This window comes from Poecilia latipinna, unplaced genomic scaffold, assembly GCF_001443285.1.
Source record: "Poecilia latipinna isolate Pla-1442-1.1 unplaced genomic scaffold, P_latipinna-1.0 Scaffold152, whole genome shotgun sequence".
Classification (NCBI taxonomy): domain Eukaryota; kingdom Metazoa; phylum Chordata; class Actinopteri; order Cyprinodontiformes; family Poeciliidae; genus Poecilia; species Poecilia latipinna.
In genome coordinates, this window is record NW_015112768.1 from 290,653 (window position 1) to 316,777 (window position 26,125).

At 39.3% G+C, this 26,125-nt stretch overlaps 2 protein-coding genes across 12 annotated transcripts in view; both read right to left on the reverse strand.

Annotated features, from left to right (window-relative positions):
* Positions 1-1,570: 1,570 nt before the first annotated feature.
* On the reverse strand, positions 1,571-12,580 carry LOC106945596 (tropomyosin alpha-1 chain). Of its 9 annotated transcripts, XM_015029385.1 has the most exons (10): positions 12,347-12,577; positions 11,893-12,018; positions 8,658-8,791; positions 7,805-7,922; positions 7,583-7,653; positions 7,421-7,496; positions 7,256-7,318; positions 6,948-7,017; positions 5,326-5,404; positions 4,924-5,018 (listed from the first exon to the last, which is right to left on the reverse strand). In XM_015029385.1, the coding sequence occupies exons 1-10, from the start codon at positions 12,458-12,460 to the stop codon at positions 5,015-5,017; spliced, it is 855 nt and encodes a 284-aa protein (XP_014884871.1). In that variant the 5' UTR covers positions 12,461-12,577; the 3' UTR covers positions 4,924-5,014. The 9 variants fall into 9 exon arrangements, with proteins under 9 accessions (XP_014884873.1, XP_014884879.1, XP_014884874.1 ...); XM_015029387.1 differs by lacking the exons at positions 4,924-5,018; positions 5,326-5,404 and adding an exon at positions 1,571-2,213 and having other exon boundaries at positions 12,347-12,578; XM_015029388.1 differs by lacking the exons at positions 4,924-5,018; positions 5,326-5,404 and adding an exon at positions 2,267-3,536 and having other exon boundaries at positions 12,347-12,579.
* A 4,892-nt stretch (positions 12,581-17,472) lies between these two features.
* Positions 17,473-26,125, reverse strand: part of tln2a (talin 2a) — a 91,267-nt gene continuing 82,614 nt past the window's right edge. For 2 of the 3 annotated variants that reach the window (XM_015029396.1, XM_015029395.1), the window contains 11 exons: positions 25,957-26,082; positions 24,848-24,964; positions 24,516-24,701; positions 24,314-24,421; positions 24,091-24,196; positions 23,124-23,129; positions 22,637-22,761; positions 21,109-21,297; positions 20,834-21,016; positions 20,228-20,353; positions 17,473-19,959 (listed from right to left, as the gene is read on the reverse strand). In XM_015029396.1, the coding sequence (XP_014884882.1) occupies positions 19,831-19,959; positions 20,228-20,353; positions 20,834-21,016; positions 21,109-21,297; positions 22,637-22,761; positions 23,124-23,129; positions 24,091-24,196; positions 24,314-24,421; positions 24,516-24,701; positions 24,848-24,964; positions 25,957-26,082 (1,401 nt within the window). In that variant the 3' untranslated portion in view covers positions 17,473-19,830. The remainder of the gene's footprint in view (positions 19,960-20,227; positions 20,354-20,833; positions 21,017-21,108; positions 21,298-22,636; positions 22,762-23,123; positions 23,130-24,090; positions 24,197-24,313; positions 24,422-24,515; positions 24,702-24,847; positions 24,965-25,956; positions 26,083-26,125) is intronic. The other variant, XM_015029397.1, reaches the window with a different exon arrangement.

Sequence of the window (26,125 nt, forward strand, 5' to 3'; positions counted from 1 at the left end):
TACAGTCTTCCAGAGTAATACTCATACCTTACAATGCCTCAAACTTAAAACCAACCACCTGTCATTTTTCATGAGATCCATCCATCCATCCATTCATCCATTTTCTGCCGTTTATCCGGGATCGTGTCGCGGGGGCAGCAGCTTCAGAAGGGAGGCCCAGACTTCCCTCTCCCCAGCCACTTCTTCCAGCTCCTCCGGGGGAATCCCAAGGCGTTCCCAGGCCAGCCGAGAGACATAGTCCCTCTAGCGTGTCCTGGGTCTTCCTCGGGGCCTGCTCCCGGTGGGAAGTGCCCGGAACACCTCACCAGGGAGGCGTCCAGGAGGCATCCTTGCCAGATGCCCGAGCCTCAACTGGCTCCTCCTGACGTGAAGGAACAGCGGCTCTACTCTGAGTCCCTCCCGGATGACCGAGCTTCTCACCCTATCTCTAAGGGAGAGCCCAGCCACCCTGCGGAGGAAACCCAGTTCAGCCGCTTGTATCCGTGATTTCGTTCTTTCGGTCATGACCCAAAGCTCATGACCATAGATGGGGTGGGAACGTAGATCGACTGGTAAATCAAGAGCTTCGCTTTTTGACTCAGCTCTCTCTTCACTACGACGGACCGGTACAGCGCCCGCTTCACGGCAGACGCTGCGCCAATCCGCCTGTCGATCTCCCGCTCCCTTCTTCCCTCATTCGTGAACAAAATCCCCAGATACTTAAACTCCTCCACTTGAGGCAGGACGACCCCCCTGACCCAGAGAAGACACGCTACCCTTTTTCAGCTCATGAGATTTGTAGCCATTTTAGTTTCTGGCATTTGTACTGAACTTGAGCCAACTCCATTTCAAGTTGTGCATCAAATGTATTTGACAAATTAGGATTGAGATATTCTAGAATAAATGCAGACTTTACAGCAGATTGTGAACATTATGACTTATAAAAGGTATATATATATAAAAAAAAAAGCATTTAGTGTAATGTTCAGCTTTTTAAACCAGAAACTAAAAGATCACAGAAATTCTTGTGAAATTCAGTTTCACAAGAATTTCAGGTTTAAAATTTTAAATGTCAAAATGGTTTCAGGGGGTTTGAATGTATATGCATGCAGTCAGCAAGTTTAAAAATAAATAAAAATTGATGGTTAAAAATTTAAAAAGTTGGGATTTGGCAAACTAAAGATGAAACATAATAAATTTAAAGTCATGTTTAGACATTTGTCCTTTAGGACAAAAGACTTTTCCTGTAAGTCCTTTCAAGGAAAAGCCTGGGTATAACAGCAAACCGCAATAAAAAAAAATAAAAATTCTCCCCATTTATTCAAACTGCAAATAAATTGTCAAAGAAAACATCTCAGACTGCATAAGAACTGCTAAAGTTTTTAAACAACTAAAGCCTTGTTAAAAATTTTAAATTAAAAAACAATTCATCTCTCCCTTTACAATTAAAGTAAAGGGAGAGAATGGGGGGGGGGGAACATCACAAAGTTCCCCCCACAAAAAGATCAATGAAGCTTGTGGCTGTAACATCACATACATTTTCTAGTTTTGTCACTTTTTTTAGTCAAGGAACATAAAAATTAAAACAAGATCTGGTTTAATCTTTTATTCATACATTTCCAAGATAAAAATGTCTGGGAAAACAAGCAAATTAGCTTCCAAGGGAGAAAATGTTAGAAATGGTGCAGAGAACAAGTGTTTGCTTCACGTAGCTGAAGTACTTGGACTTCAGAAGGAAAAAGATCAGACATTGAATGCAAGTTTATAACAAAAAAAAAACAACACATACATGATCTTACAAAAGTACAGATAATAAAAGTCCCTTTTATACAGGCTTGGCTTAAATTATGGCTTCATTCATAAAGACAATGTGCAGTATTTTTTTTTATCAAAAGTGCAAAATCCCAACACATATGTAAACCATTGGACATGTACAGTGAACTTAAACAGGTCTTTGAACAGAGCGTGCAATATGAACAGTGCAGCTGAGCTGGAGCTCAATGCCTTTTCTGCTACTTTATACAGAGCTTGTAGTCAACAATGCCAGAGGTACAGCTAAACACAGACCCACGTGTCCACCGTAGCAGCAGCATGTGGGAGTCGGTCATTTAGAACATGTGAAGTCAGGTAGTGGAAAGGAACAGAGCTGGGTCAAATATTAACCATCTCCAGTAGGGTCTGATCCATCATCTGCTTAATGCTCAGGCCCTCTTCTTTAGCGCGTCTGAGTTTGTCTGTCAATACAGCATTATATCAGTTTAGGACCATTAGATAAACAGTGCAGAGAAAAGGTTTTGGTGGAAAAAAAAAAAAAAAAAAATCATTCATGCTGATGAGCCAAAAACAAAATCTATTTCACCTCTCCTCCCTCAGTCCCCATATTAAGTGTTCACACCAAGTAAATGTGAAAAGCTTCATGCTGTGAACTAGTACCAGAAACCCAAATTAATGAAACATTTGACAAGGTTTATCTCAAGCTATTGACAGAGATGAAGTCTAGGCTCCAATGCATTTAGTGGGACTAATTACAGTGCTCAACTTTTTAAAAATAATTATAACTTTAAATCTGTTTCTTTGAAATTAGGTTTTGAAACAAATCCATTACAGCTGAAATACCACTTCAGCCTCTCAGTCTAAAAATCAAGCAGAAATATAAACTTAATTTTTACTGCATGACAAATTGTGTTAAAAAAAAAAAGGTTAAAATATATTCAACCAAGGTTTCTGTGTGGTCTTAAATTTAATAATCTTAATTTTAATACTCAGAAAGTCAGTCCAGTTTTCCACAGTGGGTCTTAAACTACATTCTGCTATATTTTTTGAACGTGTTCATCCTTTTTACTACACACTGGGAGTTATTTTAACTTTGAAAGAACTCAGCTTAGATGTGCATCTTCCATTACCCAAAGAATCTGGTCTCAGCTGACTTTTTGTAGTTTGTTAGAGATCAAAAGTGAGAAAATTTTTATCTCCAATATTAGATATGAATTAACTTAACCAAGTTATTGTCATTTGTCACAAATTTAAATGAGGGTTTTTACACATTTAAATAGGTTAATCTAGTACTGTGTAGAAACCCTACTTGGTGTTTTATTTATATTTAAGACCTCAGTCTGGAGGTGAATTGCAAATCTTACCGATTCTCTTGTTTAGAACCACAAGCCCCAAAACAAGTGAGAGTTGTTTTGGGGCTTGTGAAACGCTACATGTAGAAGTAACTCACTCCAGCAGCTATAAGGCTGAGCAAGTCAAACCTGCAGTAAAATAAACTTAACTCACTAATTCAGAGACAAAAAAAAAACACCATGATTACTTTCTGATGTCCCTACTTTAGCATCCGAGTATACAGCAATATGTACAATTTGATTATATTTCTGTGGTGTAGATGTGAATCTCTACCTGCTTAATCTAACAAATCCACAATGCTCTTGGATTATGTTGCATCATAAAAAAAGTGCCAGCATAAAGCAAACCCTTTGCAGGTTAGGCCTCATTTAAGGCTACTCTCAGCTCATTGGTCAGAAGACGGTTTTTATCAAGCTGCTTGTATAGATGATCTTGACCGTCAGAAAGCAGTAAGGGAAGAAGGGAAAGAGACAGAAGACAAGTTAGTACATAAAGGCAAAGTTAGTGGAGAAAGTTGGGTAAAAAAACTGCTAGTTTTGTCCTGGCAAACTACAGACTTTATGAATTGCTTAATCATTTTTTTCCCACAACTGATTAAAAGATGTATACCTCTAATTGGATTTACTTTTTAACAAACAGTCTTAAGACTTTACAATACATTAGTTTTTTTTTTTTTCTAGGCCCCTTGATACTTCACTCACCAACCCAAACCACCAGTCAAACTTAAGAGTTGGTCTTGCTTGCAAAGAATTGCCAAGTTCAACTGCATGACCAGGTTGTTTGGTTAAAAATGTTGAATGATCTGCAGCAGCACACCAAATCTCACACACGCTTGACAGACTGAGCAGAAGACATCTTAACTGTGTTCAGGTAAAGCCCTACCCAACCAATAATCTCTGACAAGCTTACATACTCTGGTATTTGTCTCGATATATACCCTTAGGAGTCGACACTTTAAATAAATTAGGTAAAGTTTGAATTTTTTTCATTGATATTCAACTAAACTAACATGCAAAAAATTAGCTTAAATTTGACTCTGAATATGTTTTTCCACTCAGCAAACACCAAAATAAAAGTCCTGAAACAAAGAAAAACAGACTTGAACTTTATGGTTACAACTATAGATGCCTAGTGGAGAGAAGAGTGATGAATGCCCCGTGTGCATAGTCTAAAGCATTCAAAGGTGTCGACACTGAAAGATCACCTTTGAGTCGTCAACACAAACAACACAAATGATTTGACGTTTTGAGATTAGTGAAACGTATATAAAAAGTTTGGATAATGATAACCTCATGATCTCTTGATTCCTTGGTGGGTTAAAACTTCCACATTCATCAAGCAATAAACGGCACATATACACAACGTTTAACTGCTTGAACTATTTTTTAACACCAACTGGCTTAATATGATGTTAAAGCTCTCTTTTTTTAACTGAACCACTCATTTTCTTAGAATTCAGCAACTTCTGAACACAAACTGGAAATGGCTGATGGTGTTAAAAAGGCTCCATTTACTTCAATAGTCAAACCAGTGACAAGGAGTTCCATGATCCATTACCGTCCTCATAAACAGAGAAACAAACAGCAAATAGGGAAGGAGCTACAGAGTTCATTTAAAAGCTATTGAAATAAATTAAACAGTGAAGACACAAAAAAAGCCAAATGAAAACAGAAAGGAAAAGATGGATCATAGACATAGATGAAAGAGTGTTTATTTTACAGAAAGCAATATGGCTCAAAAATCTGCATAAGACATGGAACAAGGGGTGCTGGCAGCAAAAGCCCGGTGTGCAGTCCTGGCAGGGCAATAAAGAAATAGACAAAAAAAAAAAAGATACAGAAAGTCGGGCTGAGCTGCGCAGGAGTGAAATGATGATCGACAAGCTTCCACAGTGAAGAGTGAAAAAGGTTTAGCTGTGAAAACACAAAAGAACAGATGTTGGAGGGGAAAAAGAAAATAAGCAAAACTAAAACTTAGATGCAGGGAGAATTTGAAAGTTGGGAAATTAAATGTTACAATGCAGGAGAGGGTAAGAAAGAAAACAACTCCTTAGGCTCTCCAAAAAACTATTTGCATAATCTAACCTATGGTGTTAGTCAAAAGGTTAAATCTAGAGCCAAATCTAGTTCACTGCAATCAACATGCCACAAGGGGGAGCTACTAAGACAACAGTTAGCCCTAGTGGGATCTAAAGCACAAATCAAGCATGTTGTAAATTACATGGATGTCATGTCGTTGAGGGCGTGGTCCAGCTCCTCGCTGATGGCCTTGTACTTCAGTTTCTGGGCATACAGCTCATCTACCAAGTTGTAATTATTAAGTGGCAGTGGATGGTGTAAAAACAGAAAATATAAGTGTCAGAGCATAGAAGTAAAAAGGAAAATAGAAACGGCTAAAAGAAAGGAAGGAGGTGCAGAAATGAGGAAAGGAACAGCTGTTGATGTCGGGTCAAATTCCTGAGGAGTCGGAAAAACCTGCTTCACGTTCCGTGACCCTGTGATGAATGCCGAGGACTGAACAGTGGCAAACCACAGCGCAGTGACAAATACTGCCAACATGAACAATTTCATGCTTATACCTTTTATTCTTATGATTAATAACTCACCATGCAGACAGGCATGGAACATTTCCTGGTGCTACTGGAAATGTGTAAAAACCCTTAAGATAAATGAACATTTTCCTTATTTTAGGCCCATTTAGACTATAGGAAAACAAATGCCAAAATAATTGCATAACTAAGACCTTCATGACAATTGTTGGCACTCCTTCTATAAATACTTTGCACTACACCTCCTCTCATTTTTTTGTGAATGGGGGATATCAATTAGTCTTACCATAATATTTAAAAGTACAAAAATGGACCGTTGCATTCCTATTTGCAGAAACTCTAAATTGTCCAGAGTTTTGCGTTTTCTCTTCTTCAGCTCAGCCCACAGGTTGAGCTGCAAGATTTAGGTCTGGGAACCGAGATCAGTCACCACAAAAAATGTTAACTGCATGCGATTTGTCCATACATCTTGGATTATGATATTCAATAACCCATTTCGAGTTTTCTGGTAGAGAGCAATTGATTATTTTCATAAAAATCTACCTGGTACATAAAGGTCATGTAAAAAGTTTGAACTTATATGCCTGGTATAAGATCTGTGACACTGTGGACCTGTTGAGTGTTGCAGAAGCTTTGAGAATCTTGTTAGAAACACATCTCTAACAAGAAACATGTTGCTAGAAACATGTTTCTAACATGTTTCTATGTTTCTGTTAGAAACATGTTTCTAACAAGATTCTCAAAGCTTCTGCAACACTCAACAGGTCCACAGTGTCACAGATCTTATACCATGCATACAAGTTCAAACTTTTTAGCAACAAACCATATCCATTTGGATGGTTTGTAGCCAAATTTCAAGTTTAGGATGAACCCAGTTCCTAGCGTTAGCCCCGTCCTTTGCCCAACTGCTTGGCACTTAACTCAGGTTAGAGACTGTGAGATGATAAAATGCCTTAAGATGGTAAAGAATAACTATTCCATAAACACTCAAGGCATCTTTTAGAGGACCAATAAAACACCATCTTTACCAAGAGGTGCCAACAAATTAGTCTGGGTCTAAAGTTGCCCTGTGAACGTTTCTGCATTCAGACTACACTAAACCTTACAGCGCCTTTGTCGAGCATTGACGTGCATTAGCATCTTTCAGAGACAAATATTAATTTTACTTTGATTTAAAGTCTCAGCAGTTACAGCTTATGTTGTTTACCTGACTGCATGAATAAATAGAAATTCCCTTTAAATTTGAAATCAAGCATTAGGCAAATGAAAAGTGAAAGTAATAAAGTAATCATACCCTCCAGGTCGTCGATGGTTTTCTCGAGCTTGGCAACTGATCTCTCAGCGAACTCAGCACGAGTCTCAGCCTGAGCGGAGCAACACAGCAACGTCAGCAAACCGCCAGCAAGAGGTCTACATTAACAACTGAAGCCTTAATGGGTTGAAATTAAAAGTGCTAACTAAGCAGATGTTAAAAAGCAGCCAGTACGGCAGACCTTTTCGCAAAATGCCTAATCGAAGACAAGATAGGATGGATGAAACGGAAATATTTTCTGAAACGCAACACATGCAGAGATGAATTCAGCACAGCTGTAGCTCACTCACCTCCTTCAGCTTGTCTGTGAGAACCTTGATCTCCTCCTCGTATTTGTCCTCCTTCTGCGAGTACTGTGGTTACAAACAATGACTGAAATCAGAAAACCTGCTGCACTCATCATCTCCCCTACGAGTTTACATCAAGATGTCATCAAACCTAATCGATCGGCCTACCTTCTCCGCCTGGGCCTCCAGAGACTTCAGGTTGTTCTGCACGGTCTTCAGCTCCTCCTCCAGCTCAGAGCATTTACTGTAGAGTGTCGGCAAAGAACAAAGTACATTGTAAATCCTATTTAAGGTTGTCACAAATAACAAATGGAGAAAGGGGGATGCTACCTCTCGGACAGCTCGGCACGCTCCTCTGTACGTTCCAGGTCGCTCTCAATGATCACTAGCTTACGGGCCACCTGCACTCACAGCACGGCGTTCTTTCACCAAACGGATCCAAAATACTTTTATGCTTCTACTGTGAACGCGAAGGCAGCGTGGAGGCTGCTGTGTCTGATAAAAGAGGGTGGAAAACACTTAAGAAGTGCAGTAAGGAGCTGAGAAGCTCACCTCCTCATATTTGCGGTCAGCCTCCTCAGCGATGTGTTTGGCCTCTTTCAGCTGGACCTCCTGCAGCTCCATCTTCTCCTCGTCCTTCATTGCTCGGTTCTCAATGACTTTCATGCCTCTGAATGGAGAAAAGCAAAAAACACACACACAAAAAAAAGATTGTAGGCAAGTGCAAGCAATGTTTTCTTGTGAACTGAACATCACAGCATGATGCATCTCAATAGTAAAGCAGATTAAATCCTGCACAACACAAGTGAGACTAATGTCTTGTTGGAACCGATGATGTAGTTTTCTACAAGCAGTGACACGCGTTCATACGGTTTTCTAACAGGTTTCAATTCCTGGACATATCATTCTGAAAACAAAAGAAAGTGATCCAGAGAATCCAACAATAAGACAAGAAATTCACAAAACATAACCCTAATTAGCATAGTTAAAATAGTTTTAACATGAATATGCAGTGATTCATTTCTAAAGATGCACCAATAAAGCTTTTTCTTGACTGATGCACGTTTCCAGTTGTCTGTGTTCCGATTTGATTCTAAACTTTTATTTGAAAGCTTAAAACACAATATGTAGATGTAATGGTTTTGAACTCAACAAAAAGAAATCACAAAAGTCACAACGCATCAAAGTTTATTTCTAGCCTTCATCCGTTTTTTCTAGTGAAACAAAAACCTGCATCATTGTACAGTCTTGTTGGCTGACCAAAAAAAATAGAAACCCCCTAATTTTGAGTACTTGCTCAACCAAGTCCTTTTTTTTTTTAGTTTTTGACTCAGACCTTTTTTTTTCTTTTTTTTTTAAATGATGACCTTTGTATTTGATGAGTAAAAAGACGTTGACCACCCACCTCTCGCTCTCATCGGCAGCTTTCTCAGCCTCCTCCAGCTTGGTGAGGGCAGTGGCCAGGCGCTCCTGAGCTCGGTCCAGCTCCTCTTCAACCAGCTGGATGCGTCTGTTCAGGGAAGCTACATCTCCCTCGGCCTTGGAGAGAGCAACACAACCAAAATCAGATCAAGTTTATTGGTCAAGCGCTGATAAATCAGGTCTATGCTGGAAAACAAGACGGGCTTCTCTAGGAGCAAGTGGGGGAGGGATGTTAAGATGCATGATAGGGAGTAAAACGGCATTTCTCTCACTTTAAGTTGGCGTTTTCGCAATATGCATGAAGAAAATGCTGTACAATTTCGTAAACTGCGCAATTCCTACTGTATTATTTTGAGCAATAAATAAAACGAGGCTTAGTTGAGGATAAAGGCACCTCCCCATACTTAAACTAGCTGGTGGCACCGTTAGTGAGGGTTTTATCTCTCTCTGAGGACCTGCTCTCACGTCAGCCTCTTATTCCGGAGCGCTCAGGGTGGTGTCCCTTCCAGACACCATCCTGTCCTCACCTCCGACGCTGAGCTCAAACTCATTCGCTTGATACCCACTCAGCTCTGTTCGAACAGGAACCGCGGGGTGTTGGGGCCTAGCGGCCACGCTTTTTGACCAGCTTTGCACCTAATGCCTCCCGCAGCCAAGAGCCCTAATTGCCTTAAATCATTAGCAGCTTACTGCTTCCCTCGCAGTCCTCTCCTGGTTCAGTTCCCGCTGCAATAACGATGCCCGTTCCTCCGCCGAATCGGCCTGCTCCTGCAGCGACTTGATTTTCTTCTTCACGGCTTCCAGGGAGCTTCCACCGGCCATTTTTTTTTCCGCTTTGTCGTTTAATTTTGCCTCGGTTAAGCTAGTTTTCTCCCGGCTGTGCGCTGGCTGCCTCGCCCGCTGTTGGGGATGCTTCGCGTTTGATCCCTGCCCCCACCGCCTTTAATCAACCACTGATGAGGATTGGGACGTGCCACCAGCCCCGGAAGTAACTCATTTTACCCGCAAACCTTAAAATGTGTCCACCGAATAAAAAAAATAAATCTCATGGATTGTTCTTGTGTAGTCTTTAGTTGTGGTTTTATATCGTTTGTTGTGGATTTGTGGAGATATAGATGCAAATAATCGTGTTGCAATTTGACTTGCATCCCCGAATCTTAAATTGAGCCAGTCCCATCAAGATCATAGCCGCAGACATCACAGTTTACTCCTGCACTGTTAATTGAATTAATTTGACTTCTAAATAAGGACAGCAATGTTTACGAAATCTTTCGGAGCATTTTTCCTTTGTGCATTTTTCCTGTCAATTATGCCTAAGCATAAAAATTGTAATAATAAATAAACACTGACACATATTTTACATTTTTTATTGTAATGTATTTGTTGTGTTTACTGTCTTCTTTTTTGTGTTGGCATACTGCAAATTCCAGTAGTGATTGTAAAAATTACCTCAATTACCAGCCCAGAAACAAGCAGGAAAGGGGATCTAATTAGCTTTAAATTACAATTGTATTTAACATACCTTTCAAGCCATAAAGCTATTTTCCCTATAGTTCTTAATGTGTAAGTTTGCAATGCATTTGTCAAATCGTCTGTGTAAATTTAATTTCTGGAATGCAGATGAAACTAAGCAAAATAGACTTTTTGGGGTGTTTTTGTACACTGAGTGAAAGATGGGCATATAATAAAAATATTTCTGTTAAACACATATTTTAATATGTTATAATATTGTTGATGGTAATTCAGCAATAATCCTAATCTGAGCCTGGGCTCTCTGTATGCTGTGGTTCCATTTAACCGAGCACTTTGCTCTTGACTCTTGAAACCCTCCCTGTTGAACTCTGTATTTTAACAACAGAACAACAAAAATATTGTTTGTAGCGCAACACAATAAGGAAATGAGAGTTGTCCATAAACTTGGAGATGCACAAACTAACTAAAACACTAAAGTGAGGTTTTCTTTTGTCTCTGGGTTCTGCCACATTGCAAATCCCCGCTCCTCAGCTTCTTCAACTATTTCTCCATCCTGATCTCGGTCAGTGTCACTGTCACCGTGTTTCCTAATTCTTCCTTTTTCTGCAATTTTTTTAGGGACTGCGTTTACTGTCCTGCTGAGATTTCATAGAGATTGGTTTCACTTCCCTGCCTGCAATTCATTACACTTTTACTTTATAATGTAAACAGACACTGTAAATTACGCAACTGGACAAATCTGCAAAACACATTGTTTTCTCTTGAAAACAATATGTTTCAGCCTAACAACAATTTTTTTCATGCACATTGTTGCAGTACTTCCAAGAACAAAATGAATGAATCTAATCACAGTAGGTTGCAAGTTTGTAGACTCTATAGGCTTCTGTAGATTACTAAGGATTACTCTACAGTATGGAGTGGATTACAGTGTAGAGTATAGAGTAATCCACTGATGAAGTGGCTGATATGCAAGTATATCACACATACAAAAAAAAAAAAAAAAAAAAAATTGTAATAGTTGTCCACACTAGTGACCAATAAAAGAGATATTTATTTCAGGAGATTTTTTTCCCTGATTTGCCAAATGTACAAAAGAAAGTATTTAATGTTCTAAGACACCAGAATACCAGGATACCAGAAAACTTTATGTTCTTTTTTTTATTAAATGGATTTTTTTCTACATCAAGTTATTTATTTATTTAGAAGAAAACAGAAACTTCATGGAACATCTGTTAAATATTTAATTGTTATCGTTAACTTCATTGGTCAGTCTATAAATTTAGAACTACCTATAAACCTAAGTTTATTCTAAGCTGATTGTTATAAGGTTTATCTTTGAGCAAAGTGTTGTTTTATGAGCTTTTTAACTCAATAATGGCATAGGCTAATTGGCTAAACATTAAACCAAATCAACAGTTTTGATCCATCTGACCCTGGGTGTGACAACCGATCCCAGAAAGGCCACAAATATTTCAAGGATTTTTTTCAGTCCAAAATGTGCCTGTAAAAACGCCCGACTGAAACTGGACACTGGCAATAACATCCATCCAAATGGCACAACAGTTAGCCTGTGAACTGTGACATTACCATATCCAGCACAAGGGCTAAATTTACCTGCACCCTTAAATTCCTCCTATGCAACCCATAGGTGCATTTTGTAATATATTACTTCAGCATTAGAGTCAATCTGTATGGGGAGCAGCGTTATTTTACTGAAAGTGTTTCTCCCCTCAGTTCAAACTCACATCTGTGGCTTTCTTCTCAGCGAGCTCCAGTTTCTCCTGAGCATCCTTCAGGGCCTCGGAGTATTTGTCCAACTCATCCTCAGTGGCCTTCAGCTTCTTCTGCAGTGCTACCAGGTCATCCTCAAGCTGGTGCACAGAGAAACCAGAAACGTTTGCTTTAAGCAATCACAAAATTCAAATAAATTGTTCTTGTTGTCCTCAAAAGACACTTTACCTTGTCATCTAACTTTATATGACAGCCTCAGGTCTTGCATATAAAATACAACTGTAACTGTTCTCTACATATTCAATGCATAAAGTCATCATATAACATAGAAAATAATTACAACATGAAAGCTTCTTATGTCTTGAGCCGATACATGAAAACACACGGCTGCACAGGCACAATAGTACAAGCTGTGCAAGGCATCTTGTGTGCAAAAACACAAGAACAGGTTTCAAACCAGACACCCACCTGTTTGCTTCTGTCCTCAGATGCTTTCTTGTCTGACTCGGCCTGCTCAGCTCTGTCCAAGGCATTCTCCTTGTCAAGCTTGAGCATCTGCATCTTCTTCTTGATGGCATCCATGGCTGCTTAGTGTTTTGCGTTGGCTGCAAATCTGTGAGCCTGAACAGAAAAGATGGGAGCGTCTGAGCCACATCGAACACCTAGCTGGAGTGCGAAGTCGCAGAGCCTGTTGAGGGTCAAATAAGTCGGATACTGGACACCCAATGCTTTTTTGGAAAGGGCTGCAGTTGTTTGCCAACACGGGCCCTTTGTTAATTCTCAAATCTCCACACCGATTCGCTCTCCCAGGACATTTGACCACTTGTATGACTATACATGGGGTGCAGGCGTCAGAGAGGAACCTTCCCACTCCCACACCTCGCAGCAAGACGTCCTCTCCTATTTCTATCACCCTCCAAGAGGAAGTGGCATGTCAAGAAGTAGTAGTGCTCCAAGGGGGGTTACTTGGGAGATAATCTTCACTCAGTTATCACTTAGAAAGATGAAGTAAAAACACTGAGATAAGAAAACAAACTGATCACAAACTTTTATTTAATTTCATCAAACAGTGAAACTTGATTTCAAATGTGCTTCCTTGTTCATGCAGAGGTCTGTTCCGATGAATTACAGTAGCATTTCAAGCATGACAACTATTCACACACAGCACACAGAGGCAATTGGATAAGCCCCTGTGAAATCCCCTCTCACTCTGAGGCGTGTCACATTAGCCAGCGCGGCTTGCTCGTCCTCCGCTGATCATTTCAGCGGCTCCCTTACAACACGGCTCAACACCGGGGCAGCAATCGGACAGGATCAACCGCACGACCAAACCGTTAAGCTTGTCCGGCTTCTGTGGTGGATTGAGGATTCCTCAGAGTTCTGTCACAAATGGGCTTGAGGGAAAGCGATGCTGTTTGTGGGGGACAATAGAGAAGCTGTGGCATTTAAACAACCCCCACTGTAACAGTTCTGTTTCTCAGTCGCAGCTGTCACACACAGCCTGCTGTTAAGAACAGTGGATGGTTGGCCATTAAAGAGCCACTGTCAGTTACAGTAGCTCGACTTTTGCACATATTTACAGCAAAATAAGAGAAGAAGAAATATTTCTTTACTAAACGGTATTATTTTAAGTTGTGTATATAAAAATGAACTCTCAGGCTTTCCCATGATGCTACTCTTCCATTGGCTGCTATGATCTGCATGTGTTTTGTTGAGTGTATATTTTAGGATCTGATGAAGTGTGTGCCACCTGTTGGACACCATCCAGGCCTCATAGAGTTCTGTAAAAAAAAAAAAAAAAAAAAGTATTTGTTCCGTAAGAGATTTCTTCTGTTTTTTTCTTTCTTTCATCAGGTTTAAATATTTAAGATTATCAAATGAATATAAAAGTAAAGAAAAAAAAAAGATTCAAATAATGCTTTCATTTATGAAGGGCAGATAGTTGACCAGAACCAACCAGGCTCTATTACAAAAAGTTACTGCCCTCTTAATAAATCAGAAATTAAATGTGACAAATTACATATTTTTTGGAGGCTACAATTTCACCCCCACATCCAGGTAGGATTTCTGTCAGAGCTGCAGAATCAATAAATTATGCATGCTTGGCCTGTCTGAAACATAAACTAAAAAATTAGAGAGCAGATGAGAAACAGTAGCTGACTTTTATCAGTCTGCAAAGGTCACAAAGAAAGTAAGTAAAACTTTAGTTATGTAACACTTTTCGAGATTTAGATCACAAAATGCAGTGAACAAAAAAACAAAAAACTAAAAATATGACTATATAATCAATTAAAGTCAACTGTAAAAAGATGAGGTTTTAGTTGGATGGGTGTCCTGGTACACTCACGGTCAAACTAACACAGCATTTCAGGAAAACATGTGCCTGCAGTCAAACATGGTAGTGGTAGAGTAATTGTTTGGGCTGTTTAGCTTCTCCCAGACCTGAATGACTGGCCTTAATTGATGGAAAGATAATTGATGTGCTATGTAAGAAAATCCTGTAGGCGAATTCCTCCGTGTCAGTTTGTGACCTTAAATTCGAGCACGAGGAACAGATGAAATAAAAGACTCAAGTTGCTGATCTTTTTAAGGTTACTTCTACCCTACCCCTCTATTTTATTTCTTGGTGGTCTGGCGTGTGCAACATCGTTCCTGTGAAGCTTTTTTGAGCCAGTCAGCTGTCACCATGTTGTCATCCTGCCATGTGTTTTATGGAGCCCTTAGCAGCCAGCCACACATGCCAGTCATAGTCAAAGATCAGAGAGCCTCAATCCGTGTCACCCGTAGACTCTGAATAAACGAAGAGACAAAGATCATCACGTTGTACCTGTCCAGCAAATGATGACTTCGTCTGATTAGACCGGGCGTTTTATTCAGAACAAAACACTTCCATTAGTATTGAATTTAAAGATTAAGAGATAACACTAAGGAGCTATTGATTCAAAATATATGGTCATGGATCTAGCAAACTTTTAGAAGTTGGACTTCTTCTAAGACAGCTTACTGAACAAAATGTGAATTGAAATGATTAAAAGAACATTAGAGATAAAAACAAATATGCACGGTGCATGGATTACCCTGAACTACCCTCAGTATTCTTTGAATTTCCAATTATAATAATACATTAATCCTTTGAGTCAGAAGTGAGATGTTGAAGCTTTTGAAATTTGACACAAGTGTCACGCATTAATTGTTTGAGATCATGCATTTCAAGATTGCTTTCTGTTTTTGTGGCGTTTCCAAACATATTATTCCATTCTTTAAGGTTCTTTTTTATTATTATCTTTTAGGTTGTCTGCTGAACCATCTGAGCCAATGCAGGACAATGTATTACAAAAGTAAATTCAATTTGACTTTTCATAATTCATCACATTAAAAACACAACTTTCAACATATTCTATTGGGATTTTATGCAATAGGCCAACAAAGGGCTGTTTTCTAATTTGCAATTGAAATCTAAAAAGTGTGATATACATTTGTGTTCAAACACATTTATTCTGACATCCAGACGTCACCTACATAGTAAGTCTATATAAATCCACCTGTGTATAATTTAATCTGACATATGGACAGTATAATGTTGGAGGATATTTTATTTTTAATTTTTAAGAAGCATTTAAAATTTTATGGCAGATTAAAGTTGAGGTCCTGTCTCATTTTCCAAATTTCCACCTTAACACTTTTCTTTACAACATGTAGGTGAGATCTCGCTAAATTATTAGCACGCATAAATTAAGTGCATAGTACTTTCTGTATGCCACAAGTCAGTAATCTTCCATCAGGTTGGTAGGTGAGACACCCTGAAAAATTAGAAATATTTCAGAACTGTAACAAAATGGAAAAAAGAAAACAATTCCTCCATGTAACAACAGGTGTTTTAATGACACAAAAGTAGCAGCATCGCCATGTAATCTGCTGTCGTCATCAGTAACAGTATCGGCCTTCTGACTTTTATTAGAATTAGATTTAGAAGAGGAAAATACTAGATGAGATGTCTTCTATCTGCTGCCAGTCAACATTAAATTCAATGCCGTCGTTAATTTAGCCAAGTTCTTCTTCCTTCATCTCAGCCAAGTCAAATTCACAAGAAAACTGGACTGAAGTCATTTCAGCAAGCATTTACAGAATTGCAACAAAAAGCTGATTTGAGTAAATATCAGAGGATGGAAGGCAGATTTGAACTCTGTCCCAGGAAGCAGCTGTGCCACTGAAATTGACGTCGCCTCCTTGGATTTTAGTGCCGGACAGATTTAGCACGAGTCTCAGCACACAGTCTGGAGTCAATATACCCTTTAGATTTGTGCTGACTCAGAAATGCTATCTTGTCTTGTGAATAAAAAGGGAACCTTGTTTTCCTGGCAGAACTGACCTCTCTTGCTTTTCCTCAGAAGACCTTGACTCGGCCTGAGTCAAGTCAGTGCTGCTGATGTAGAGAGAAAGTTATTCCAAATGTATTTGTAAAAAAAAAAAAAAAAACTGTTCATACTAGCAGTACTAAATGTATTTCACAAGCAAAAGTTGGATAGAAGAATGACGAGAGAAAATTCCAGCTGAGTCTTTATGGTCCTGGAATCTCAACCATAAAAGCAGATTTGTGATTTAAATCAGAAAATCTATTTTTACTCTGACTGCAAATAAAATAAAATGTCATTTGTACAGGACACAGACTTGGTGATTGCCAGGAGAGTTCAGAGATTCTGGATCTGTTTTATTAAGGCTTTGTTCCTGATCAACTCAAATGAACAAGAACAGAAGGGAATGCCAAATCATGCAGTGTCTGAGACAGTTTATTTTAAAGAATAAATTGCAAAATGATCAGCTAAAGGAAATATTTTAATGCATTACTTTCCGTCAGTTTTCCAGGATACAAATCTCTTTGAAGAAATGGGTTGTAAATTAGTAAGAAAGATGAAATACACATAGCTTAAATAAATTAAACCTGAAATGTGGACAAAATGTGTGCACAGTATTTTAAAAATTTTAGTTTAAAAAAAAAAAAAGAAACCAACTCTGTCACATGAACTTTTTACCGATATAAAGTTGTCCCTTAAATTTTGTCAAGGTTCAAAAGTCTTAATGATTTCTACAGTTAAAGTTTTAATCTGACTGAATCTTATGTCATGGAATTATTTACAATAAAGTATTTGAGAATTTGTTAAATACCAGGCAAATTGTCAGAAATGTTGCTCAAAACCCAAGTCTTGAGAACTACAAGCTTTTTTACCTACTTCATTTATAAAACTGCTGCTTTTTCAGTGATCCACACTGAAAACAGCAGTTTTAAGTTATCAAATATGTTTGATAAATCAAAACCTTGATTTTTATGAATTTCACTAAGCGCATTTCAAAAAATTTAATTTCTTGAACTTTTCCACTTTGATCACATTACAACTACAAACTTCAATGCAATTATTAGAATTTCATATGAGTAACACATTTAGTTAACCTGAAAAGTACTTTAATTAGCCCAAGAGAAATTAAATAATTATAACAATGGACATGTGTTCATCCTTTTCAGATGATTGAACATCGCTCTTCCATATGCAGAACATTTCCACAGAAATGCCAGTGACTCAAAAAATACATGCAACATATCAATTACATTGAAATGCTTTATTTTCAGTGAATACAAAAAAATAAGTTTTATTGAGGCCAGATAAATATTCTCAGTATCCTAATTTATCATTCTTTTTTTTTTTTTAGTGTAGCAACCTTTTAATTCAGTTTCTTTTACGGTAGTGGGAACACTTTTATTACTCCACACAGCAATAAAATGGTGACAGATATATTGAAATATTCCCATCACATTTATCTTTTGAAGTATCTTAAAAGCACAAGAAAAAAAACAAAAAAAACAAACTCATCCGTAAAATGTCGGGGACTTCATCACACAAAGCAGTTGGGTTGACACACTTCCGTCTCTGGTAGGTGTTTTTGTTCAGAAGCACTGTGGTTACATGCCCATAAAATTCAGTACAAAAATGTATTCATATATGTAATATAATACATTTTAAACTTCAAGCACATTTCAGACAGTCCATGTCATTCCCCCCAGAAAAGGCTTTACATGTGGCAGAGAGGAGAGATAAAGGAGGCGCAGTTGTTTCAGCACTTAAAGGAACAGCATGTTAAAATACCACAGACAGGAACCGACGTTTCCGAGCAAAATCTTGTCTTCTACGTGAAGCTATTGCTCCAGCAACAGACGCTGTATGAGTAAACGACTAAGGCACTAATAATAATAACACTACAGACTGTACTGATAAGCGGTGGATGCTCCCCATCTCTTTCAAAATGTCCACACACACACACACACACACACAAAGGTCACAATGCCAGAAATCAACTGAAACAAAAGTCAACTTAGAAAAACACATTGCTTACATGCTGCAGGATACAGTGTTGTTATGTGGAGGCGTGATTCACTCACCTAGGACCTAAACTTACAGTGCAGTGTAATATCTAACTGAAGGATGGCCTCAAGAATAAGACGAGGGAAAGGTTTGATGACATCACAATCAAACGCTGTAAACAAAAGCTTGTTCTGCTTGTTGATCAAAGTTGCGGCGCAGCAACAAAAAAAGAACAAGACAAAACTTTGTGATTATCTTTGCACTTGCTTCACTTTTACTTTCTCTCAGCAGTCAAACATTTGAGAGATTTATCTGATCGCAACGATTTTTGTCGCTGAATGTGACCGAAAGAAATACCAGGCAGTGAAGATATTGCTTTAGAAACTGCCGTTAAGTAACTCTAGAAGAGACGGCTACTGTTCTCTCCAAAATAAATCAATGTGCTAACAAGATACTTTTTTCATAAATGTATTCTCACTCTTCTTTGTGCAACCGCCAGGTTACAAAGATCATTGAAATATTTACTTAAAAAACAAACACACGTTTCACTTTCTGCACAGCATGAACGTAACCAATGCTGCCCCCTAAAGCACCTGTTATGTTATTGCATTGTTCATACTTTCATCGCCAGAAGGACAAGCAATTAAAAAACAAACAAACATGTTTTATGGTTTGGGAAAATATCCGACACCCTGCTTGGAAGCCACACAATTCTCTGCTGTTGGTTGCTATGAACTCAGACCATATCTGACCCTGAAAATAGACCCCTCCCAGCTAAAATTACCCTACCGTAATAAATAATCTCTGTGGTAACATGTTTTCCTGTGTAGAAGAAAAAAAAAAAAAAAAAACATTCACATTGCAACGCAGTGGTCACACATAACGAAACATATTCATAGTGTCTTTGAGAAATCAGTGAAAAGTGTTGGATCTTCATATGTTTTGCCTAAAGAGATGAGAAATATCAGGAAGAAGAATGAAGGAAAAAATATTTATACGACTGGATCATCTTACTTCACTTTATGGTTACTGACCACTGAATTAAAGCAGAGACGTGCCACAGCGCTTCACGTGATTCACACAGACGTTAAGGTGCAACTGGAGCATAAAGGCCAACATTCACACAGTCAGAGTACCAAGCTGAAATGTTTTGGGGAGTTTTTTTTTTTTTTTGCATTCAGTTTCATGTTGTGTTTATATGGCTAAGCGATACAAGCAGCAGTACAATCAGTTCTTCATTTGAAAGCTTGTGCAATGGAGCTGCAAGCGGAAATGAGGGGGGGAAAAAAGCTTATAGAGTGAAATGTGAGCTGTGCTGTTCGTCCGAGGGATGTCACATTCTGGTTAAGTAGTTATCATAGACAGTATAAGAGAGGACTAAGTTCTGTCAGGTCACCACAATCTTTATGTTGTTTGCAGGAAGTAGTTGACTCCACACAGTAGTATTTTAAACCCACTCGTAGCTATTTAAGATCTTTTCATGCGAATGAAGTTGTACCGGTCTTTCATGAACCGGTAACAGAAGTCACTGTGGGTTCATAACACCTGTCCAGGTTTGCCACACCAAACGCAGACGTGCTCATCACACAGCATACGGCATCAGTTGGCGTCTTCTCGTAGCTCAGTCGGCAGAAACTTGTACTGCTGCTGCCTGATCTGAGCCAGCTTCTTCCTGGCATCCTCCAGCTCCCGCTCCTTCCTCAGCATCTCTTCCTGGGCTGCAATGATCTGTGCAGGCGGTACAGGAATTGTTTTTGTTTTGTTTTTTTTAATACGCAAGTTAGCACAGGTGGCAGAAACATTCAGTACAAAAGGTTACACATGCACAAATAAGCTTGTATGGCTACAAAGGTGAGAACATCAACAAAACAAATCTTTTAAGGTTTTTTTTCTTCTTTACATTTGAATGACGGTGAACAAAAATCCCCACGATTGTTTAATTACAATAACACAAACTCCACTGAAATAGTGTAAATAAATAAATGTAAATCATTACCTGAGCTATTCCACCCACAAACTTTGTCTTGACAACCACGTTGTCCTCATCCGCTTTGTCAAAAGCTGCTTTCTGAGCCGCCCGGACCAAATTGTCCGATGCCTTTTTTACTGCATTCCCGGCAATCTGTGGAGGAGAAGGAGAAAAACAGAACAGTGGCAAAAAGGTTAAATGGAAAATTGTTCATGCAAACAGTTTTATGTTAATACATTAATGGCATTGCAAGTCAAAAAAAGAGAGAAAATATCCCATTTGAGAAATGGACTTTTCAGCAGCGAGTGCGAGCTGCTGAAAATGGAAGAGACTATTCTTCCATTTACTTCAAACAGCTTTGAACTAAGAAGTTTTTCTAACAACCAGGAAACAAATGGAGCGTCTGGACATTGCAAATTAAAGCTTACCACATGTTCTCAATGAAAACTGTTAATTATTCAAATTTTTCTTTCCTGTTATTAACCAGGCCACAACAATAGAGAAAAGTAGTGTAAATTGTAAGAAAAAAAGTTTGTGAGATTATCAAAACAGCTTTATAACACCATAATCTCACTTTTATTTTTATGGCACCAATAAGCATAAAATGAGATTTTCAGGATGCTAACTGCATACCTGCAGTCTTCTCATGGCCTCGGAGTCCTGGTCCGCCTTCACCTTGCAGGCCACCAGCAGCTGGGCGGTGGAGGCCGCCACCTGTTTGGCCGAAGAGATGAGCTTCTCCTCGCTGGCGTGGCCTTGCACCGAGGCGTTGGCGGCTTCGCACAGGTTGCTTGTCGCTGCCGCCACCATACGCGCCTGTGAGATAAAAAGCAGAGGAAATTTCACAAAATGTTTGCGCCGATTGTTATCGGCTGGATTTCACGTCTCTTCAGCGGGCGAGGACTTACGGCAGAGATGAGCCCCTGGGACCACTGTCCATCATCCACAGCATTGGCAGGGATGGAGCCCACTTTGCCCTGGGCCACCAGCTCCCTCTGAGCGGCCGAGGCAGATTTGACCAACGCACTGGTGGCTGCGGCAATGGACTTGGCAGCCTCCAGGATTTGCTCCTCAAAGTTCAGCGTCTCGTCTGCTTGCTGAGGGCGGAAGGAGGGGCGGTCAGTAAAACACCAGAAACACTAGTTCATAACTCCTAAAAAGAAACTAAAAATTAATCTGGATCAACTGAAGAGGAACAAACATTCAGTGTTTCAGACGTTCTCACACACAGACACACATTCATACCACAAGTCTGTAGACAGAGCGGGACACTGTAGGAATATGTTTGATATATAGTTGGGACTGAATAACAACCTAATATATCAAACATATCAGACAGAGCCCTGCAGAGAAGGCCTCCGGTGGTGGGGGGCGGGCAAGGGAGGAGAGGATGGGGGTTTAGATGGCAGCAGACTCAGACGGACTAAGCTAAAACCAGGACATATGAGTTGATGGGGAATGGATTAGGGAAAAGGAACAGGAGGGGGAGGAGGGAGCTGTGTTGCTATGGGAGCGTGGGATGTAAACAGAGACGACACCTCAGAGGCTGGGTTTGTGCGTTTCACATAAAAATGTGAAAGAGTGAAGATGAAGGTGGACAGAAATCTTCACAAAGGTGTTCTGTTTTAGAAAGACACCTAAATAACTAAAGAAACTACGCTACTTTTTTTTTTAAAATTTATGTATTCAAAAACACTTAATGTGCAGTAATATTAGTCAATTTTGGAATGACAATATGACGATATATTGTTATTAAAAATATAACAGTACTAACGTCTTTCTGTTTAGGTTTCATTGCTAAAACAGACACCAGATAAAGAACTGACGCAAAATTTACTGCATTATTTACATCTCAATAACAGTTTTATTTTAAAAAGTTGTTTCTGGCCTGCATAAGCTGTTTTGACAATGAAACATCCTATTTATAGTTCCTAAATGCTTTGACCAGAGCATATTCTAACCTTTATACATTTCTTTACTGCATTAAACTACAGACATCATAAAATCCTTTGAAGCATTTGAAGCAGCTGCGCAGTTACAGTGGGTTTTTATAAAATTATTAACTTTCATTGCCAAATAAATACTAAAAGAGTAGTTTGACTAATATTTAGAATCGCCGGTGAATTATTATTTTCATCTTAGTGACACTTTACCATTGGTAACAAACGTAAACAACAGATTAAGGAAATTGTATTCATTGACATCAAGTCAAAAAATGTAAATTAGATCTACCTTCCGGAGAAAAAATTGTGAATTACATACTTCCATATCCATATCTCGTTCAGCTGTACATTTACTAATATAGGCCCAACAATATTTTTTTTTTTTTATTACATCAGCCAACAAAGTTAATGTCTACTTTTTTGTGCAATTTAAGAAATGTTAAAAATATTTCCCCCTTTTCATCCCTCAGTTATCCATCACTAAGACCCCCACCTTTGGCTTCGCTCTGGGTTTCAGCTGCTCCAGCTTCTTTGCTGCCGCCTCGATGGACGCTGCGGCCCCGAGCAGCTCAGTCTCTGCTATCACTGTTGGGTCCTCGGGGTCCACCCACTCCGAACCTGAAGTGCGGAATACACACACACACACACACACACACACACCGTTAGGTTTTAAACTCGAAGGCAGAAATCAAACATTGCCTTAGAAACCTGTGCTGCATCAGAGCATGCCTCAACACGACGATCACAACAGAAAACAACAGAAGAGCCGTGAGCACAGGGGAAAAAAAAGCAAATCTCCGCACATCTCCATGCACAGCTGATGGAGCGCACAAACAGGCTGAAAATGAAGTAATGTAGATTAAATGGGAATAAGGTGCGATAAATAAAGACAAAGATGCTCGAGAAGCCTGATGGTGGCTGATTAAAGAAACCCTTGGTAGTGCTGAAGAATCACAGTACACAAATCAATGCTAACTTACCTCCATCTGTGGCAAAATAAGAAGGGACAGGAACATTATTGAAATGTCTAAAAATGTCTTGTTTTTTTTACAGGGCCATGCAAAAGTATGCAAATCTCTGGAGCTCTTACGCATTTTGTAACCAAAAACTTCAAGTGATATTTGGTTTCAGGTGATGTACCAACACAATGTAGGGCATCCTGGCAGAATGGAACAAAACTGAAAAATGGTCTTCAGGAAGATGTGGTGCACATTTGTATTTGGGCCCCTTCACTCTTGATACTCCTAAATAAAATCCAGCGCAAGTCATTATCAAAAGTCACCTAATGGGTAAAAAGAGTCAAAATAAAAAGACACAGTGTGACAGAAATCTAACACTGCACATGATCCTGAACACAACATCTAATTTCTTCAGCAGAGTGAAGCTCATCAGCGTTAGTGGAAAGATGGATGGAGCTAAATACATATAATGACTTAATGTCTTGAAGAAGACATGTCAGAGGCTGCAATAGACTGACTGCAACATTAAACACCATCTAAATACCACTGGAACTCCAACACAAGTACTTAAATCGAAGCTTATTCATGTGTGAATGACAAAAAATAAAAGTCTAGACCAAAATCCATTTGGGGATTTGAGACAACAATTCAGAAACTTTCCATCTAATCTGAGTGAGTTCGAGGCGTTTTCTGAAGTAAAATGTTTCACATTGGTTGGCTGCATACAAATGCAAACACTTGAGACTCTTTTTTGTAAAATAATAATAATAATAATAATAATAATAATAATAATGTTGAGAATCTTTAATTCTTTTTCTTCAGTCTCACACACATATGATCTACCTTGTGTTGGAATATCACATAAAACCCCGATAACACACATTAAAATCTGTGGTTGTAATGTGACAAAATGCGGAAAAGATACAGGAGGCTGGAATACTTCTGCACGGCTCCGTCTTTAGGTGCCGGTCTGGGTGGGGTCCGTTACCTTTCATGGCCTCGGCAGTCTGGATGAGCTCCGTGACGGCGCCCGCCACTCGTTTGGAGCAAGCTGCCAGGTGCTGCTTCTGCTCTGCTGAGGGCCTCTGCATCGCCTGAACACACATGCTGATCACTTAAACACACTTGCACAGGGAGAGTGGGAGCTAGCTAACAAAAAGAAGAAAAATTATTCAACATGCAAACCCTTCCTGATGTGGTTTTGGACCTACCAGCAGTACTTGTTCCAGTAGATCAATGTATCCGGTTGTGCACTCTGCTCCGAACATCAGGGCTCTTTTCTTGACCTCTTCGTTGACCTCGGGATGGTAAGCCGCTTGCTGGAAAGGAAAAATCAATCAATAAACATTTTAACTTTTACAATTTAATCTCTCCAGCACAGGGCAGCCAGCATATATTGAAGCGGCTCGGCACCTTGCATGTCGTCAGCATGTCAGAGATAGCTTTGCGGCTCAGGTTGGCCGTATGGATGATGTCCTCTTGGCGTGCAGAGTTTCCTGCAGCCACAGCTTTAGCGGTAGCTATGGTGATTCCCTTAGTCATGCGTATGAACTCCTCTGGGGTGGTGGTCTTACTGGGAGCATCCCTAGACTGAAACAGCTGATAGGATGGAGAAAAAAAGACAGTAAAGTTACATAACTAAGAGACTAAATCACTGAGTCTTGGTGGGGAAAAAAAAAAAAAAAAAGAAAAACTGATGAGTTTTTCCAGCTAATCAGTTTTTTTTTCCCCCAGGCCTTTCTTACAGCCATTTCCTGTTTGATGCACTCAATTGTAGCCTCAAGTGCCCTGGTGCCCCGAGTCGCCTCGTCCTCCACAGCCTTGACAGTCTTCAACAGGGACGTTACATTGGTCACCATCACCTGGAACACAGCATTACTGGTTTAACATCCAGTTAAGATGCTCTACCCTCATGAGGAGAATCATTGTTAAACCAGTAAATAAAGGCCCGTTTATTCACAGTTTGGTTAGAAAGTTATAAAGGTGATAAAATGTACCGTACATAAAAGTAAAATGGAAAGTTACAATCATAAGTTCGTTTATCCTCTGCATATTGTGTGTTCTGAATAATGATTAAAAGCCACCAAATTCAGTAACCCTCACACATCCTGACTCCAGGGGGCGCTGTAATATAGATGGTCACAATTCAGATTACTCTTGTCATAAAATTAAACCATATTGTAACTTAATGGTTAACCTCATGTCAATATATGTTCAAGCTTTTTGTCATATCAGTAAAACATGTTTTGTATGCAGTGTAAAGATACGAAAGTCACATACAAGTAATGTTTTGGTTGGTTGGGAATGAAAACATTTCCTTTAAATTCCGGTAAAAGTCACAGAAGGAACGACAGAAGAAAAATAAACCAAAAATCTTTAAAACAGTTTCTGTTTTCCAACCTTAAACCTAAATCTGGATGTTTTTTCACCATCTGTAAGACTTTGACACCCTGAGCTGTTGCTGACTGAACTGACATCTTCACAGCTCAGAGTGATAATGAGGAGTCGAACAGTGTAATCAGTGAATTATGAGCTGCAGCTTTAACACTGCATGTGTGTCAGAAAAGACAATTCAACTGTTCATCATTTCTGATGAACAGGGTTTCACATGCATTTCAGATTTCCTCCTGCCTCCTACTGGGTAAAGTAGGAGGAAGGAGGAAGCAAGTTCCTCCTACTTATCATGGCCTCCGATGATACGCTATAAATAACAAAAACAACAGCAACAAAAAAAAAGCATTTTAGAAGGGTTTATTTCTTTTGTTGCTCATAAGGTTCACCGTTCGTATCGTATTACACCAATGTATGACGTAATTGATCCGTCAAACACTTTTTTCCAGAACGATCCCCCCACCTTAGCGGCACTCTTCAGCTGGTACATAGACGGATCATCTGCTGCCTTCCCGGCCGCACACTTGGTGGCACTAATGAGCTCCGCTAGCGCCTTGGCCACGTCTTTGACTGCATTGATCAGAACCACCTGGTGAAAAACGCAGACAGGGACTTGTTACCGTGACGTCCGG

Excerpts from the sequence above, each read along its gene's own strand:
- LOC106945596 (XM_015029384.1), bottom strand. The coding sequence starts at position 12,460 with ATGGATGCCATCAAGAAGAAGATGCAGATGCTCAAGCTTGACAAGGAG. Across the intron at positions 12,019-12,346 it reads CTGAGGACAGAAGCAAACAG|CTTGAGGATGACCTGGTAGC; the intron begins GTGGGTGTCTGG and ends TCTGTGCACCAG. Across the intron at positions 8,792-11,892 it reads CTGAGAAGAAAGCCACAGAT|GCCGAGGGAGATGTAGCTTC; the intron begins GTGAGTTTGAAC and ends GCTCTCTCCAAG.